The sequence below is a fragment of the Phalacrocorax aristotelis genome, chromosome 5, assembly GCF_949628215.1.
Source record: "Phalacrocorax aristotelis chromosome 5, bGulAri2.1, whole genome shotgun sequence".
Classification (NCBI taxonomy): domain Eukaryota; kingdom Metazoa; phylum Chordata; class Aves; order Suliformes; family Phalacrocoracidae; genus Phalacrocorax; species Phalacrocorax aristotelis.
In genome coordinates this window covers 11,808,320-11,821,304 of record NC_134280.1, presented here as the reverse complement: position 1 = coordinate 11,821,304, position 12,985 = coordinate 11,808,320, and the positions used below count along the sequence as shown (strand labels likewise).

The 12,985-nt window shown below is 45.5% G+C and overlaps 1 protein-coding gene across 1 annotated transcript in view; it reads left to right on the top strand.

The window, feature by feature from the left end:
- Positions 1-12,027, top strand: part of KALRN (kalirin RhoGEF kinase) — a 519,314-nt gene extending 507,287 nt beyond the window's left edge. Inside the window, exons 54-60 of the mRNA XM_075093010.1 lie at positions 1,364-1,485; positions 3,004-3,135; positions 5,454-5,618; positions 6,526-6,604; positions 7,802-8,002; positions 8,925-9,063; positions 11,356-12,027. Coding sequence (XP_074949111.1) covers positions 1,364-1,485; positions 3,004-3,135; positions 5,454-5,618; positions 6,526-6,604; positions 7,802-8,002; positions 8,925-9,063; positions 11,356-11,901 — 1,384 coding nt within the window. The 3' untranslated portion in view covers positions 11,902-12,027. The remainder of the gene's footprint in view (positions 1-1,363; positions 1,486-3,003; positions 3,136-5,453; positions 5,619-6,525; positions 6,605-7,801; positions 8,003-8,924; positions 9,064-11,355) is intronic.
- Positions 12,028-12,985: the final 958 nt, after the last annotated feature.

The window sequence follows — 12,985 nt, the reverse complement described above, 5'->3', positions numbered from 1 at the left end:
TACAAAGCCACTGAGAGTGAAAAATGAACACTGAGAGAGAAGGGATTTTACATGTTCAGTAAAAAAAGAATTACATCTGCACAAGAGCTTCCTTCAGAGACCATTGGCTTGTGCAGCCACCCCAGAGCACCCAAAATTGTCTTTTTAGCCATTACTCAGTAGATTGCTAGTGCCTTATCTTTAGGCTTTGGGATGGGGGGATATTTCTGTACAGGGTTCTGTTTTCCATCACAGTCTTTCGCCTGTGCATTGGCTCCCTGTGCACTATGAGTACTTGTATTGTCTTGTTACTCCTATTTGTTTTTCAGTGAAGACACTGCCGGCCAAGGAGAGGCCCAGCAGATCAGTGGCTGTCTTACAAATCTTGCTGGCATGAGTGTCTGTACTGTGGGGGAAGGGGTTATTTCTATCCTGTTTTAAAGCAGCATAGTCAGACCAGCAAAAGATGCAGCGTCCAGGCAGTTATACTGGCAACCAAGTCCTTCTCCAGTTTCTGATAGATTATGCATTCAAGAACTAGTCTACCTTTGCCATCAAGGGAATTTATAGTTGGCTCTAAGCTGGGTCTCCAGTACAGCTAAAGCAGTTACACAAGAAAAATCCTTTCATTCAGGCCAACTCCCTTAAATTGCATATTGAAGACTGCAATGTGCAAACCAGAGTGACTGTGTACACACCTGCTATAAATTCACTAGACTCCATAGAGCTGTTTATTTGCTCAGATTGGCCCAAAGATTGAATGTCTTTCACAAACTTGGCGCTGACGGTCTTTATCTGTAGCTGTTGTGAGATGTCCAGCCTTCTGACTGGGGGCCTGGCAGCCTCATCAGATCAATGGCACATGCTCCAGGGGTCTGAAGCTTCCCAGAAATGTCAGGCACCCTGCACTGTGTGACTGCCTTCTGCATCTGCAGGAAGCCCAGTTTGTCTGGCATGTGTTGGATTTAACTGCAGAGGCACAGCAACTGAGCATCTCCCGAGATAGGAAAGATGTGCCTCGGGAAATCTTTCCCAATATATGGAGTCTAAGCATCCAGCTCTGGACAGGCACAGCAACTGTTCAGATCCTGTACTTTGCTTGCTGCCTGAGTGATCCTTCCCCATCTCCTCCGAGGCCACAGCAGACAAGTAGATTTGCCTGGCAGGCAATATGGACCATTCTGCTCGAAGGTTTCATTAACAGCCTAATCCTGACATATGGAGGGGTTGTGTTTGGGTACCAGATTGCTGGAGGGATGGTCCTTCAAATGAGTTAGCAGGATTTGTGTGCATGGGTGTCTGTAATGAGGCAGGACAGGAACTGGTATAAAAAGCATTAGCAAGTGAAGCAATGCTTTATAATCGGGGCTTCCTGCCTCCACAGTGACTCTGGGGAGCTCACCTTGAAGATCTGCAACGTGATGCCTCAGGACAGCGGCATTTACACCTGTGTGGCAACCAATGAACATGGAACTGTGTCAACTTCTGCAACCATCAAAGTTCAAGGTAGTGCATCTGACCTTAACACCCAGGATTTTTCCTGTATGGGGTCCCTTGGTGGGGGCTGGGAGCACACAGGAATAGGTGGTGCAAAGGCAGTTGGACGTGGAGCTGTGCCAGGTGAATTGAGACATTAAAATCATACAACCATTCCTCAGCCAAGACTCCCACTGATGGCTGAAGGCATTGCAGACTCTTTGCACTTGATTAAGCCATCTGATCATAAGCATCACAACTGGGAAATGAAAATGCATTGGCACTGGTTCAGCTCCTGCATCCTGCTTGCAGCGCCGCTTCCCAGAGGCTCGGTGAGATCGGCAGGGGAAAGCTGAGCTCCCTCGGGCTGCCAAGCTCCTGGGGGGATGATGCCTGGCTGCCTGCAGGGAGCTCTGTGCTTTAGAGCCTGCCTTGAGCAGGGGGACCTGGGATCCAGTGACACCAATTTTCAGCCTCCCCTTCTCTGCAGGGGACAGAGGAGGTGTAATGCTTGGCCTGGGTGAACTGTTCTGCAGTGACTCAACTCAGAGACACATCTCTGAGCCTGAATTCTCAGCACTGTAATTAGTGACCCATCTAATTCTAATGAATATGAAATGACCTCCAGCTCCAGGAAGGGATCTGTGCTGCGTTGAAGGGGATGGCACAGAGATTAATGTCTAACTGGTGACTTACAGATGCAGGGGTGTCACAAGCATTTAGAATTCCATTCATTTGGTCTCACAAACTGCCCTAGAGACATAATTTCCCCAATTTATCCAAGCAAGTTAGCGGCTGCACTAGCTACTCCTGTGCTGAAGGGAGCCCTGAGCAAAACACAGAAGAATTACTGGTCATTTGTCAATCTGCTGCCAAACATACCAAGTGCCATACACCCAGAAACATTCTGAGTGGCTTTCTTGTGTCATTTTTGGACATTTCATGGTGACATCCCACCTCCAGAACCTCACTCGCTGCTTGGTGAAGTCCACGAGAATATTTGTTTTCCTCAGTTCCATGGGTTTTACATCAGGTCTTGAGCTGGAGCAAAAATTAGCAGCAGAAGGCGGCAGATAAAAGGGTTCCTTTTACAGGTAAAAGGTGCCTTTACAGGTAAAAAGGTAAAAGGGTGCCTTTACAGCAGCTGAGCTCAGATAGATCCTCTGCACCCAAGGGGCAATCCTCCCGGTTGTTCTCACAGGGACCTCCCTGGGGCGTCACAGTTCAGCTGACCAGTGGTGAGCAAGAAGATATTCCCCTGCCCTGTAGTACCGTGAGACCATGCCAAGGCACCAGAGCTTGCAAGCGGCATGGTTCTCTCCCAGCTGCTAGTATGGAGGTCTCAGACCTGTGGTGGTAGGTGAACAGGACCAGGATATTGCCCTTCCTCTGGTTGGGCTGGTAACCCAGTATAAACCAGAGCACTCCCTCTGCAAGGTGCAGCTGCCTCGTAGTGACCTGATGTACCTGATACATGTGATCTGCAGAGTAAAGCCCTAGCACTTGCTGACATGATGCTGGACTTGGTGCTTGTTTTCTCTTCCCAAGGTGTCCCAGCTGCTCCAAATCGCCCCATTGCTCAGGAGAGAAGCTGCACCTCTGTGATCCTACGCTGGCTACCCCCATCCAGTACAGGCAATTGCACCATTTCAGGCTACACTGTGGAGTACAGAGAAGAAGGTAAGTCATTTGAGCTGTGCTTGCTGCTTGGGAGAATGAGAACAACATATCATAGAATCATAGAATGGTTTAGGTTGTAAGGGACCTTTAGAGGTCCTCTAGTCCAACCCCCCTGCAGTGAGCAGGGACATCTTCAACTAGATCACGTTGCTCAGGGCCCCACCCAACCTGACCTTGAATGTTTCCAGGGATAGGGCATCTGCCACCTCTCTGGGCAACCCATTCCAGTTTCACTACCATCATAGTAAAAATTTTTTTCCTTATATCTAGTCTAAATCTACCCTCCTTTAGTTTAAAACCATCACCCCTTGTCCTCTCGCAACAGGCCTTGCTGAAGAGGTTGCCCCCATCTTTCCTAGAGTCCCCCTTCCAGTACTGAAAGGCCGCAATAAGGTCTCCCTGCAGCTTCTCTTCTCCAGGCTGAACAACCCCAACTCTCAGCCTTTCCTCATAGGAGAGGTGCTCCAGCCTTTGGACCATTTTTGTGGCCTCCTCTGGCCCCGCTCCAACAGGTCCATGTCCTTCTTGTGCTGAGGGCTCCAGAGCTGGACACTACTCCAGGTGGGGCATCACCAGAAAGAAGTAGAGGGGCAGAAAGTAAGTCTTCTTTATGGCCCAACAGGTCCCGAAAGCATCCTTGCCACCACTGGGGTGCCACTAGCTGTTGCTCACAGATCCCAAAGCCTAAGGCCAAAAGAAGCCCTTCTATCATCCAGTCCATCTTCTCATATATTACAGACCTTCCTGTTTCCTCCAGTCACTTACGGCAAGTAAAGTGTGCTAAGCTAAAACGTATCCATCACTAAGGCATCCTTTCATCATCTGCATTCTACCACCATGGTATCCCTTCTTTCAGGTGGATGTTACCTGGGTATGCAAAAACAAAGCAGCCTCATTATTTTTTTGGTCCGGATAGAGTTGCAGATCCCTGCATGCTTTTCAAGCTCACCTCTGAAATCCATTTGTTCTTAAATCCAACCATTATTTTCCCCTGAAGAATTAAATAAATATTAAATGCACTGCTTTCCCAAGATGCACAGCCATGTGCTCTTGAAAAGGGCATTTTAAATGATTCACATCCCTTTTTGCATTCTTTCTGCAAAGGTGTGAGGGTCCTTGGGCAGTAAACCTTGCCTTAAGTATGTAGCCTGTTTTTTCCCCTTCATCCTTCAAAAATCCCTACCTCATGTTAGTAAACATGCAAACTTAATCACTCCATCATATTAATACCTTTGCTTAGCAAATACTCTGCCTTGACCCCCCCCCACCGTACCATCAGTGTGACTGGCATTTTTGTGAAAGAATAAAAGCTCTTCTATTAACAACAGCCACCAAAACAGCAAAAAAGTAGCAGTGTTTTCCATTTTCAGTATTCCTTCCACTCCAAAGGAATCACTGACTCTTCCCTGTAAAACCAACCTTCACCTTGTAAGACCTGGCAATCAGAATTTGCCCACAGCGTGCACAAAATGTATGGGTCATGGTAAATAATGTAAAGGTTAAAAGCCCTGAACTTAATAAAATAAGATAAAATTTTATATATTCTTGAAAGAAATCATAGGCTGTGTCAGGGCTCAGTGTCCCAGGGGTCCTTTTCTGTTATGTGACCCCGTGCAGATGAATAAAGTATTGCTCCTTTGGATGCCACAGGTTAGGCAATGGTTGGGTTTGTTTCTCTTAGGAGCAGAAACGTATGACAGAGTCATACGTTTCTTTGCTGCAATCCTGCTCATCGGCAAAAAAACCCATACTAAGCCTCAGAAAGCCGATTCTCCTCCTGCAGCTCCAGGTTTCAGTGTAGCCACCATGTCTTCTGAAAGACTCCATCTGCAAAAGCACCATGATTGCACTGACAGCCTGTCTCAGCTTCACCTGGGACTCCCTTGTCTGTATTTTTTTTGCAGTATTTCTGCTACCGATTCTCCCATAGCAGAGCTGTCATCAAACCAGCTTTCCATTCCTGTCTTATCATGCTGCCCTGAGACATCACTTGTAGTACACAGCCACGGCTAGACTGCTGGAGACATCAGCTTGTTCCTGGTCTGTGGTTTTTCCATCGCTATCGGTCAAGTCAGGGGCATTTCCTTGTTTCCTCATTTAGCCAGATTGGAAGGTGGCTGCAACACAAAATAGTTTCCTATGGTCCAGTTCTGGTTCAACAGAAATACATTAGTCTGCTATAACATTGCCTTTTAAAAACCTTGGGGATTTTAACCTCTCAGGCTACTGCATGAGTTGGGCAGAGAAAGCCTCTGCTCTGAGTTCATGTACTGAGACTGTTTCCTTCACCTGTCCTCCTCTCCCACTGTAAAATGCAGGCTCGCAAGTCTGGCAGCAGTCAGTAGCCTCAACTTTGGACACGTACCTCGTCATCGAGGACTTGGCCCCAGGCTGCCAGTATCAGTTTCGAGTGAGCGCCAGCAATCCCTGGGGGATCAGCTTGCCCAGTGACCCGTCTGAATTTGTAAGGCTCCCGGAGTACGGTGAGTGGGGCGCAGCGAGGAGGGGCCGATGCACACAGGTGTCCACCTGTGCAGTCAGTATGGTGAGACAGGCTTGTGCTTTGATGGGTCCCAATAAAAACGTTGATCCTGGAGCTGGTAGGAGTACAAAAGAAAGCCTGGGAGATGCTCAGAGCCAGCTCCTGCCACTAGAAAGGCTTTTCATGTCTGCTCCTCCGGCAGGGCTCACAGCCTCCCTCTGTCACAGAAGCTATTGCTGTTTCCTAGCAGCTCCCTGCTTTCTATCCAAAGACCATTTCTTGTCTTCATCTCTGGGCAGCAGGCTCCACAGTGCATTCCCTGCCTTTCCACAATGTTGGTAGCACCAGGCCTTCTGCTGGTAAGCCCAGATGGGGTCTGCAAGTCAGCTTGCAAAAGGTAACCCCTCGAGCAACACAGCCGGCATAGGAAGGCTGCAATGGAGGCAAGCCCCCAACGCACGGTGCTGCAGGAATCGGGTACAGCCGACTCATGACGGTGCTGTGAGCAGAGCCCACATTTCCCCATGTTTTAGCAGCTCCAATGTGTAACTATGTCTGTGACTGGCTTGAATAGCCTGCGATGGATGAAATGAGCACTCACACAGCATAGCTCTACCTCCCAGTTACACACAGACATGCCGTTAGACTGTCCACATGGCCCCTTTCAGCCCAAAATTGCAAGGACAGACTTGAATCCACCTTATCCCCACCTTCCTCTGGGGAGCTCTGGCTTTTAGTGGTGCGGCACATCAGAGCTGTGCCTGAGCAGTATGAAACTGGACTCCTAGTGGTAATATTTGCTATTTTAAGTAATATAGTCTCCCATAATTTTAAAATATGCAGTTTATAGTCCACAGGAAATTATATTTAATTTTATCCTTTCTTGAATGTCCTTTGTTCTCCCAAAGACTCTGCTGCTGATGGTGCCACTATTTCATGGAAGGAAAACTTTGACCTCGCTTATGCAGAGCTGCATGAGATTGGGAGGTAATATTAACTCTGCTTATCACTGCAATAAAACACCAAAACAATGGCTTGAAGCTTTTTCCTTGGAGGAAAGTTTAGGGTAGTTAGCTTGAAAGCTGCTGCTCCTTGCAAAAGCATGTTAAGTACTGATTAAAACAGAGACTGGCTAAAATATGGATGAAATCCTGTTTTTCAAGATCAGTTGTGATTCGAGAATTGCAGCCTGGCAAACTTGTGAACCATTAGGCAGCCAAATTTCTGAGCACCACCACTAGCTCTTGCTGGTATCTCCTCTGACATCTCTGATTTGGAGCTTTTGAAGTCATGACAGTTTGCTGGGTCTGGATAAGCTTAACCTCAAAGACCAAGTTTGCTGAAGCACATGAGGTGTGTGACTGACTTAAATCACATGCCGAAGCGCTTTGCTGATTGGGACGGGCAGTTGAACAGGAACCTAAATAGGCCCTGCATACGTTGTCAGCCCTTGGTGCTCCGTGCAGACAACAGATAAAGGGCATGGAAACAGTTCAGGCTAATGCAGTTAGTTCTCCAGCTCAGAGATCACAAGTGAGTAATTCTGGGCTGAAAGGACGAGTTTCCTCTGGTTCTGTAGAAAGAAGACCAATGTATTAACAAGAGGCCAAGTTCAGCACACTGTTTCACTGAGTAGTTTTACTTCCAGGAATGGTAGTAGGCACTACTCTGTATGAGTTCCCTAAATGCTCTCCTGTCGGCTTTTTTCTTAATTTCTTCCTGTGTGCCTGGAACAGTGAGGCAAAATAATAGGTTAGAGATTATTTAACAAGGCTTTTCTTTTAGTTGGCTGAGAAAGTTTGGGCTCTTTGTTAAAGCAACTGGAGAAGGGAGACCCGCAGCTGAAAAAAGAGATAGAACCTGTAAAAGTGGCAGCAAATTGAACCCAGGGGAGATTGTTAGAGAACATCAGTATGGCTGCGCAAAGCAAAGCGACATCGCTTGCTCTCAGTGTTTGCTAGTCCCCAAAGAATCTCTACATCCAGGGTGAGAGACGGAGGCTCTTTGTTGGAAAAGGTTGTGAACAACTAGCTAAATGTGATTCCCGGTGAAATATTAACGTCTGAATCAAATAACACTTCAAAAATCAGTCTTTTATTGCACTGAAAACTAGGCGTGATTTATTCATGAAACCCCTTCATTTCTCATTTTTTGTGGGGTTGGTGTTTTTTTTTTTTATTTCAGGGGCCGATTCTCCATAGTAAAGAAATGCGTTCACAAAGCCACCCGGAAAGATGTTGCTGTAAAATTCATAAGTAAAAAAATGAAAAAGAAAGAGCAGGCAGCACATGAAGCAGCTTTGTTACAGCACTTACAGCATCCTCAGTACATCACTATCCACGATACCTACGAGTCTCCTACTTCTTACATCTTAGTTTTGGAACTGTAAGTACGTGGAGCTTGAATTCAGGTGTCTGGGTAGGAATCACAGCCCTGTTAAAGACAAGGATAAAATTTGCTCTGACTTCAGCAGGGCAAAGATTTTGTCGTCTTGTTTTTTATTGATTGTGACATCAAATGAAATAGACGTTTTCTGCACAGCTTCCGCTGCCTTTTCTTTACAGTAAATAAGGTTCAGAGGACAAATAAAACTGCTTCCTACTCCGGTGAAGCTTGGGTAATTGTGTCAGCAGTTAGTTTGTCCCATTGAATAGTATCAGATTTATTTGGGCAGTTTTGTCCACTTTTTATATTCAAGTAAATGTGTTTCAGCTAGATTGAAGCCTACATTGTTCTAATATTCCCTCGTGAAAAGAGCTGTGTAGCAACTATGCTTGCCCCCATAAGAGGAAATCGCAACCAAAATCCAAACTGCTCCTTTGTTACAGTATATCCAACAAAGTATATTTGGGCTATTTGCTTGGGTTTTTTACACAGATAAATAAAACTGGGTGGAAAACTTTTATTGGGTTAGTTTTCCCACAGAACATATTAACAGCTGAACATGTCAGTGATTTTTTTTCTGCATTATGCAATCAGCTCTATAAATAGATAGATGAATCCAAGTAATTAAGAGGATCTGTTTTCAAAGGAATTGCCTCTCTTGAATCCATCCTTAAGCAAATTAGTTTACTTTGAGACTGTTGCTAAAATCTTCAAGGACTGGAGATAACAACTGAGGATTAATCATCCTACCACTTGCATGGCCTGCAGGATCTGAGATATCATTAAATACTCATCAGATCTTGCATTTTATTTTCCTCCATTTTTAGGTCACAAAGTTTCCACTGCAATTTTGTTTTCAAATATTAACTGTTCCTAGAGGTACCATGTGATCTTTAATGTGCAGGGTTTGATTTGTTTGTAGGATGGATGATGGTCGTCTCTTAGATTATCTAATGAACCATGATGAACTTATGGAGGAAAAAGTCGCTTTCTATATAAGAGACACAATGGAAGCCTTGCAGTATCTTCACAATTGCAGAGTGGCTCACTTAGACATAAAGGTAAGGAAAAAGGAGAATGATGCTATTATTCAGTGCCCTGGTACAGAGAGTTCTCAGCTGCACAGACAGGGAGGAGGTGCAGTCTGTACACAAAAGAGATGATCACTAAATGGACAAGCACTATCTTTCAGACCTATTGACCAGAGAAAGGACTTACTGGCCTGCAGCGCAAGGTCTTTTTCTTCTTTCAGACAAGAGATGCACCTATTTCCTTGATTCAGTGGTTTGTTCCCAAGGGCTTTCTGGAAGAGGAATTTAATGAAGGAGGAGGAGGATGTCTGAGATAAGAGTGAGATGACACTAGCACCTGAGTGAAGGGGAGTTAGATAAATCCACGGGGTATGGTTTGGGCTCACACCTGTACCAACTCAGCTACCAAGCCTCCTGAGCAGAGCTGGCTTGTGCGCAGGCAAGCCAGAAGGAGCATGTCTCCCTCACACCCGCAGCAGTGCCCTGGAGAGCCCAAAGCAAGGGGAGGGGAGGGTGCAAGGCAGCAGGAGGTGGGGAGGGCTTGCAGGCACAAAGCAAAGCAGCATGCTGCATTGTGCTGCAGAGCCTGAGAGGGGAACTGGGTGGGAAATACACCCAGAGGGAGGTTCAGAGGAAGAACAAGCTGCATTGTGGAGAAGAAATTTAGGCATTCTCTAATGTCATGCTCAATTAGACTAGCACAGCTCATACCTCCTTTTGTTAGCGCACATGGTAGGAGGCACTGTACTGTCCTGGATTTGGCATTGTACTGCTGTCCTCGCCAACATGCCTGTTATCGTAGATGACAGAGAATTAGCGATTGAAGTTATGATCAATTGTTTTGAGTTTTGTGATCTGCAACATTGATTCTGGTTGCCAGAGGTATCAGATAATCTATAATTTTTTTGCAGACTTAAATGCCAATTAAAAATGGAGAATGAGAGATGAATTTAACTTTCTTGTATAGTGGACAATCCAGCTCCAAGGTCTCTTCTCAACTCTCCAACCCCCAGGCATGTCAGATGAAGTGATGCTTTCATTCTTCTGCTGCCTACTACCACTACAAAATAAAGATTCCTTTTGTACAGTACCTTATGTGAACATTAGTCCCAAAAGGCTAAATCATCCTGGTTTCTTTCAGTAGGATTGTTTGTATTTTCTGCTGTATTTATAGGACCTGTCAAAAAGTAGGTATCACTTGGAGGTAAGAAACTGCACTGAATTATCTATTTGATCATAAGATACTTCCCAGAAACAAGGTGGGAAGCCAAATTTCTGTGCCCTATTTACAGTTCTCCTGAATGAGGGATGCTATATAAAGCACCTTCCGTTGCTAAGTGGGAAGCAGGAGATGCACTGGTAGCAAGAGCACACCTAGCCATGGACTGTCTTGTCCCAGGATCCTGTTCAAGAACGTGTTGATTTTGTTGATGTAGACTGCACAAGAGAAGATCAAGCAGAGATTTGAACAGCAGTGTAGTGAACTTTGCTTTGTATATATATAGTCATGAGGCAGCAGTAAAATATGCATGAGGATGAGGGGCTATGGGATAGAAAAGGGATTCTAGAGAGCATGCAAGAAGTAAACTCAGAAATCATCTCAGAGGCAACAAAGGAAGGAAAATCCATGTTAAGTCCCTGGAGCAAAGTGTATAGGCAATGCTCAGCATCTCCCACTGAGAGAGAGAGATTTTAAATACTGAAAGAGTTGGTAAAACAGAGGGAAAACCAACTGGGATGAAATATAATCGCACTCTGGCTTGGAAGGCATGACTGTGTGCTGGTGTTTATAAGGGAGCTGGCAGCTCCATCCGTGTCAACTGACAGCAACAATAACGGCACGCACCAGAGTGCCTCCCAGGATACGTGGTACTCGCAGCAAAGTTGAATATTTACTTCATGAAGAACATTTCTGCTACAAGTTATGCACATTTATGTATCCAGTTGTCATGTAAACAAATGGAATCTAAATAAACTGATCAAAGATATACAAGTCTTATCAAAATTCAAAAATCTGTCAGTGCTCTTAATCTGTAGAGATTAGTTTGGGAAAATAAACTGTGAGTATTTGGGTCAAAGTGCAAAATCCCAGTGTGGTGCCCTAATGCAAAAGAGGATATTGTCATTGCAATTTCAGCATCGATCTGAACTTACAGCAGTGTAAACATCAGCTGAGCTGGTTCCTTGTCATGCATTCTCCTGATCTGTACCTCGCGCATCTGATTAAATGCAAGTTTTGATTAGCTATTAAACCTAAATGAAATCTGCATATTTTATTTGCAAAAATATAATATAATTAAGTTTTTATTATCTTTTGAACAGCCAGAAAATCTACTAATTGATTTAAGAATCCCAGTACCTCGTGTCAAGATCATTGATTTGGAAGATGCAGTTCAGATCACAGGTCATTACCATGTCCACCACCTCCTCGGAAACCCGGAATTTGCAGCTCCTGAAGTTATCCAAGGCCTTCCTGTCTCCTTGAGCACAGATATCTGGAGCATTGGGGTCCTCACCTACGTCATGTTAAGTGGTGTCTCTCCGTTCCTGGATGAAAGCAAAGAAGAGACTTGTATCAATGTGTGTAGAGTAGATTTCAGCTTCCCGCCAGAGTACTTCTCCAATGTGAGTCATGCTGCCAGGGATTTCATCAATGTTATCCTCCAGGAAGACTTCAGGAGAAGGCCGACGGCAGCCACTTGTTTACAGCATCCGTGGCTGCAGCCACACAACGGCAGCTATTCCAAGATCCCACTAGATACCTCCCGCTTGGCTTCCTTCATCGAGCGCCGCAGGCACCAGTATGACGTGCACCCGGTTCCCAGTGTCAAGAGTTTCCTGATGAGCAGGCTGAACCCAGGCACGTAATGCCTCCATCCCTGGGGTCCTACACCGGTGGTCCTGAGGCAAGGCGCAGGGAGCGAGCAGGCGCAAAGCAGATCTGTCTGTACATAGTCCCGTACTCAGCGTTTGCATTTCACGTGGCTTCCCCAGCTGCAGGGTACAAATCATGGCAGAGGTGGTAGTACCTGCCCAGTTCCTCGGGACCAAAGTAGAGCAGGTAACAGCGGCAGGTACCTGCTCCCTCCCCTTGGCGGGCTCCTCTTGGGACACGTGGTATTGGCACATCTACCGCCAAAAAGGACTGCGGGAAGCAAACACCAACTGGAAACAAGAGCCAAAATTGCAGTTGCCTTAATCTTTGTGAGGCAGCCTTATAAGAAATCTTCTTGATCTTGCTGAATGGACTTCAAAATATATGAGAGATTAGGAGTAGGATAGTGGGGGGGAATGAGACTAGGCTGACCTTAGCACGTACTGCAGGACTGGACTGAAGTCAGTTTTTGCTGAAATCATTGCAAGCCTGCTGCAGTTTAACAGATTTTGCACGCCCCATATGCCTGGGTCTGCCATGATTTCAGTGGGCACTTTGCCTGCGTAGGACATGCAAGATCAGGCTTGACCACTGCTGGATCATCTCCTGCGGTGGGGTGGCTTAGATACACTCTCTTTGCGTGGTAGTGCTCAGACCAAAATCCCCCATTAATCCTTGGGCTTTCTGCAGTGTCAAGTCAACATGCAGTACCTTTCGGAGCTATGAATAAGGCAATGAATTCACTGGAGCATACAGCTGGTTTTGACTAAGCACAATGGGACTATAATGGGTTTTTTAAAAGCATTTTATACACACTGTACAGAAACCTTTTGCGAAACCTGTGCATCGAGAAAAGGCTCTGTCCAATTTTTGCAGTATCTGTAAAGTAGATGATTAAGACAATTTTTTTCTATCACAGGTTTTCAGTATACATATATTGTATCATATATAAAAAAATATATATATATAAAGGATCCCGTTCCATTCCTAGCTTCAGAATTGCTTGGCCCAAAGTCCATCTAAGCCTCTCAGAGTGCAGTGGGAGTGGTGAGTTCATCCTTGTGCTTACAGCTTGAA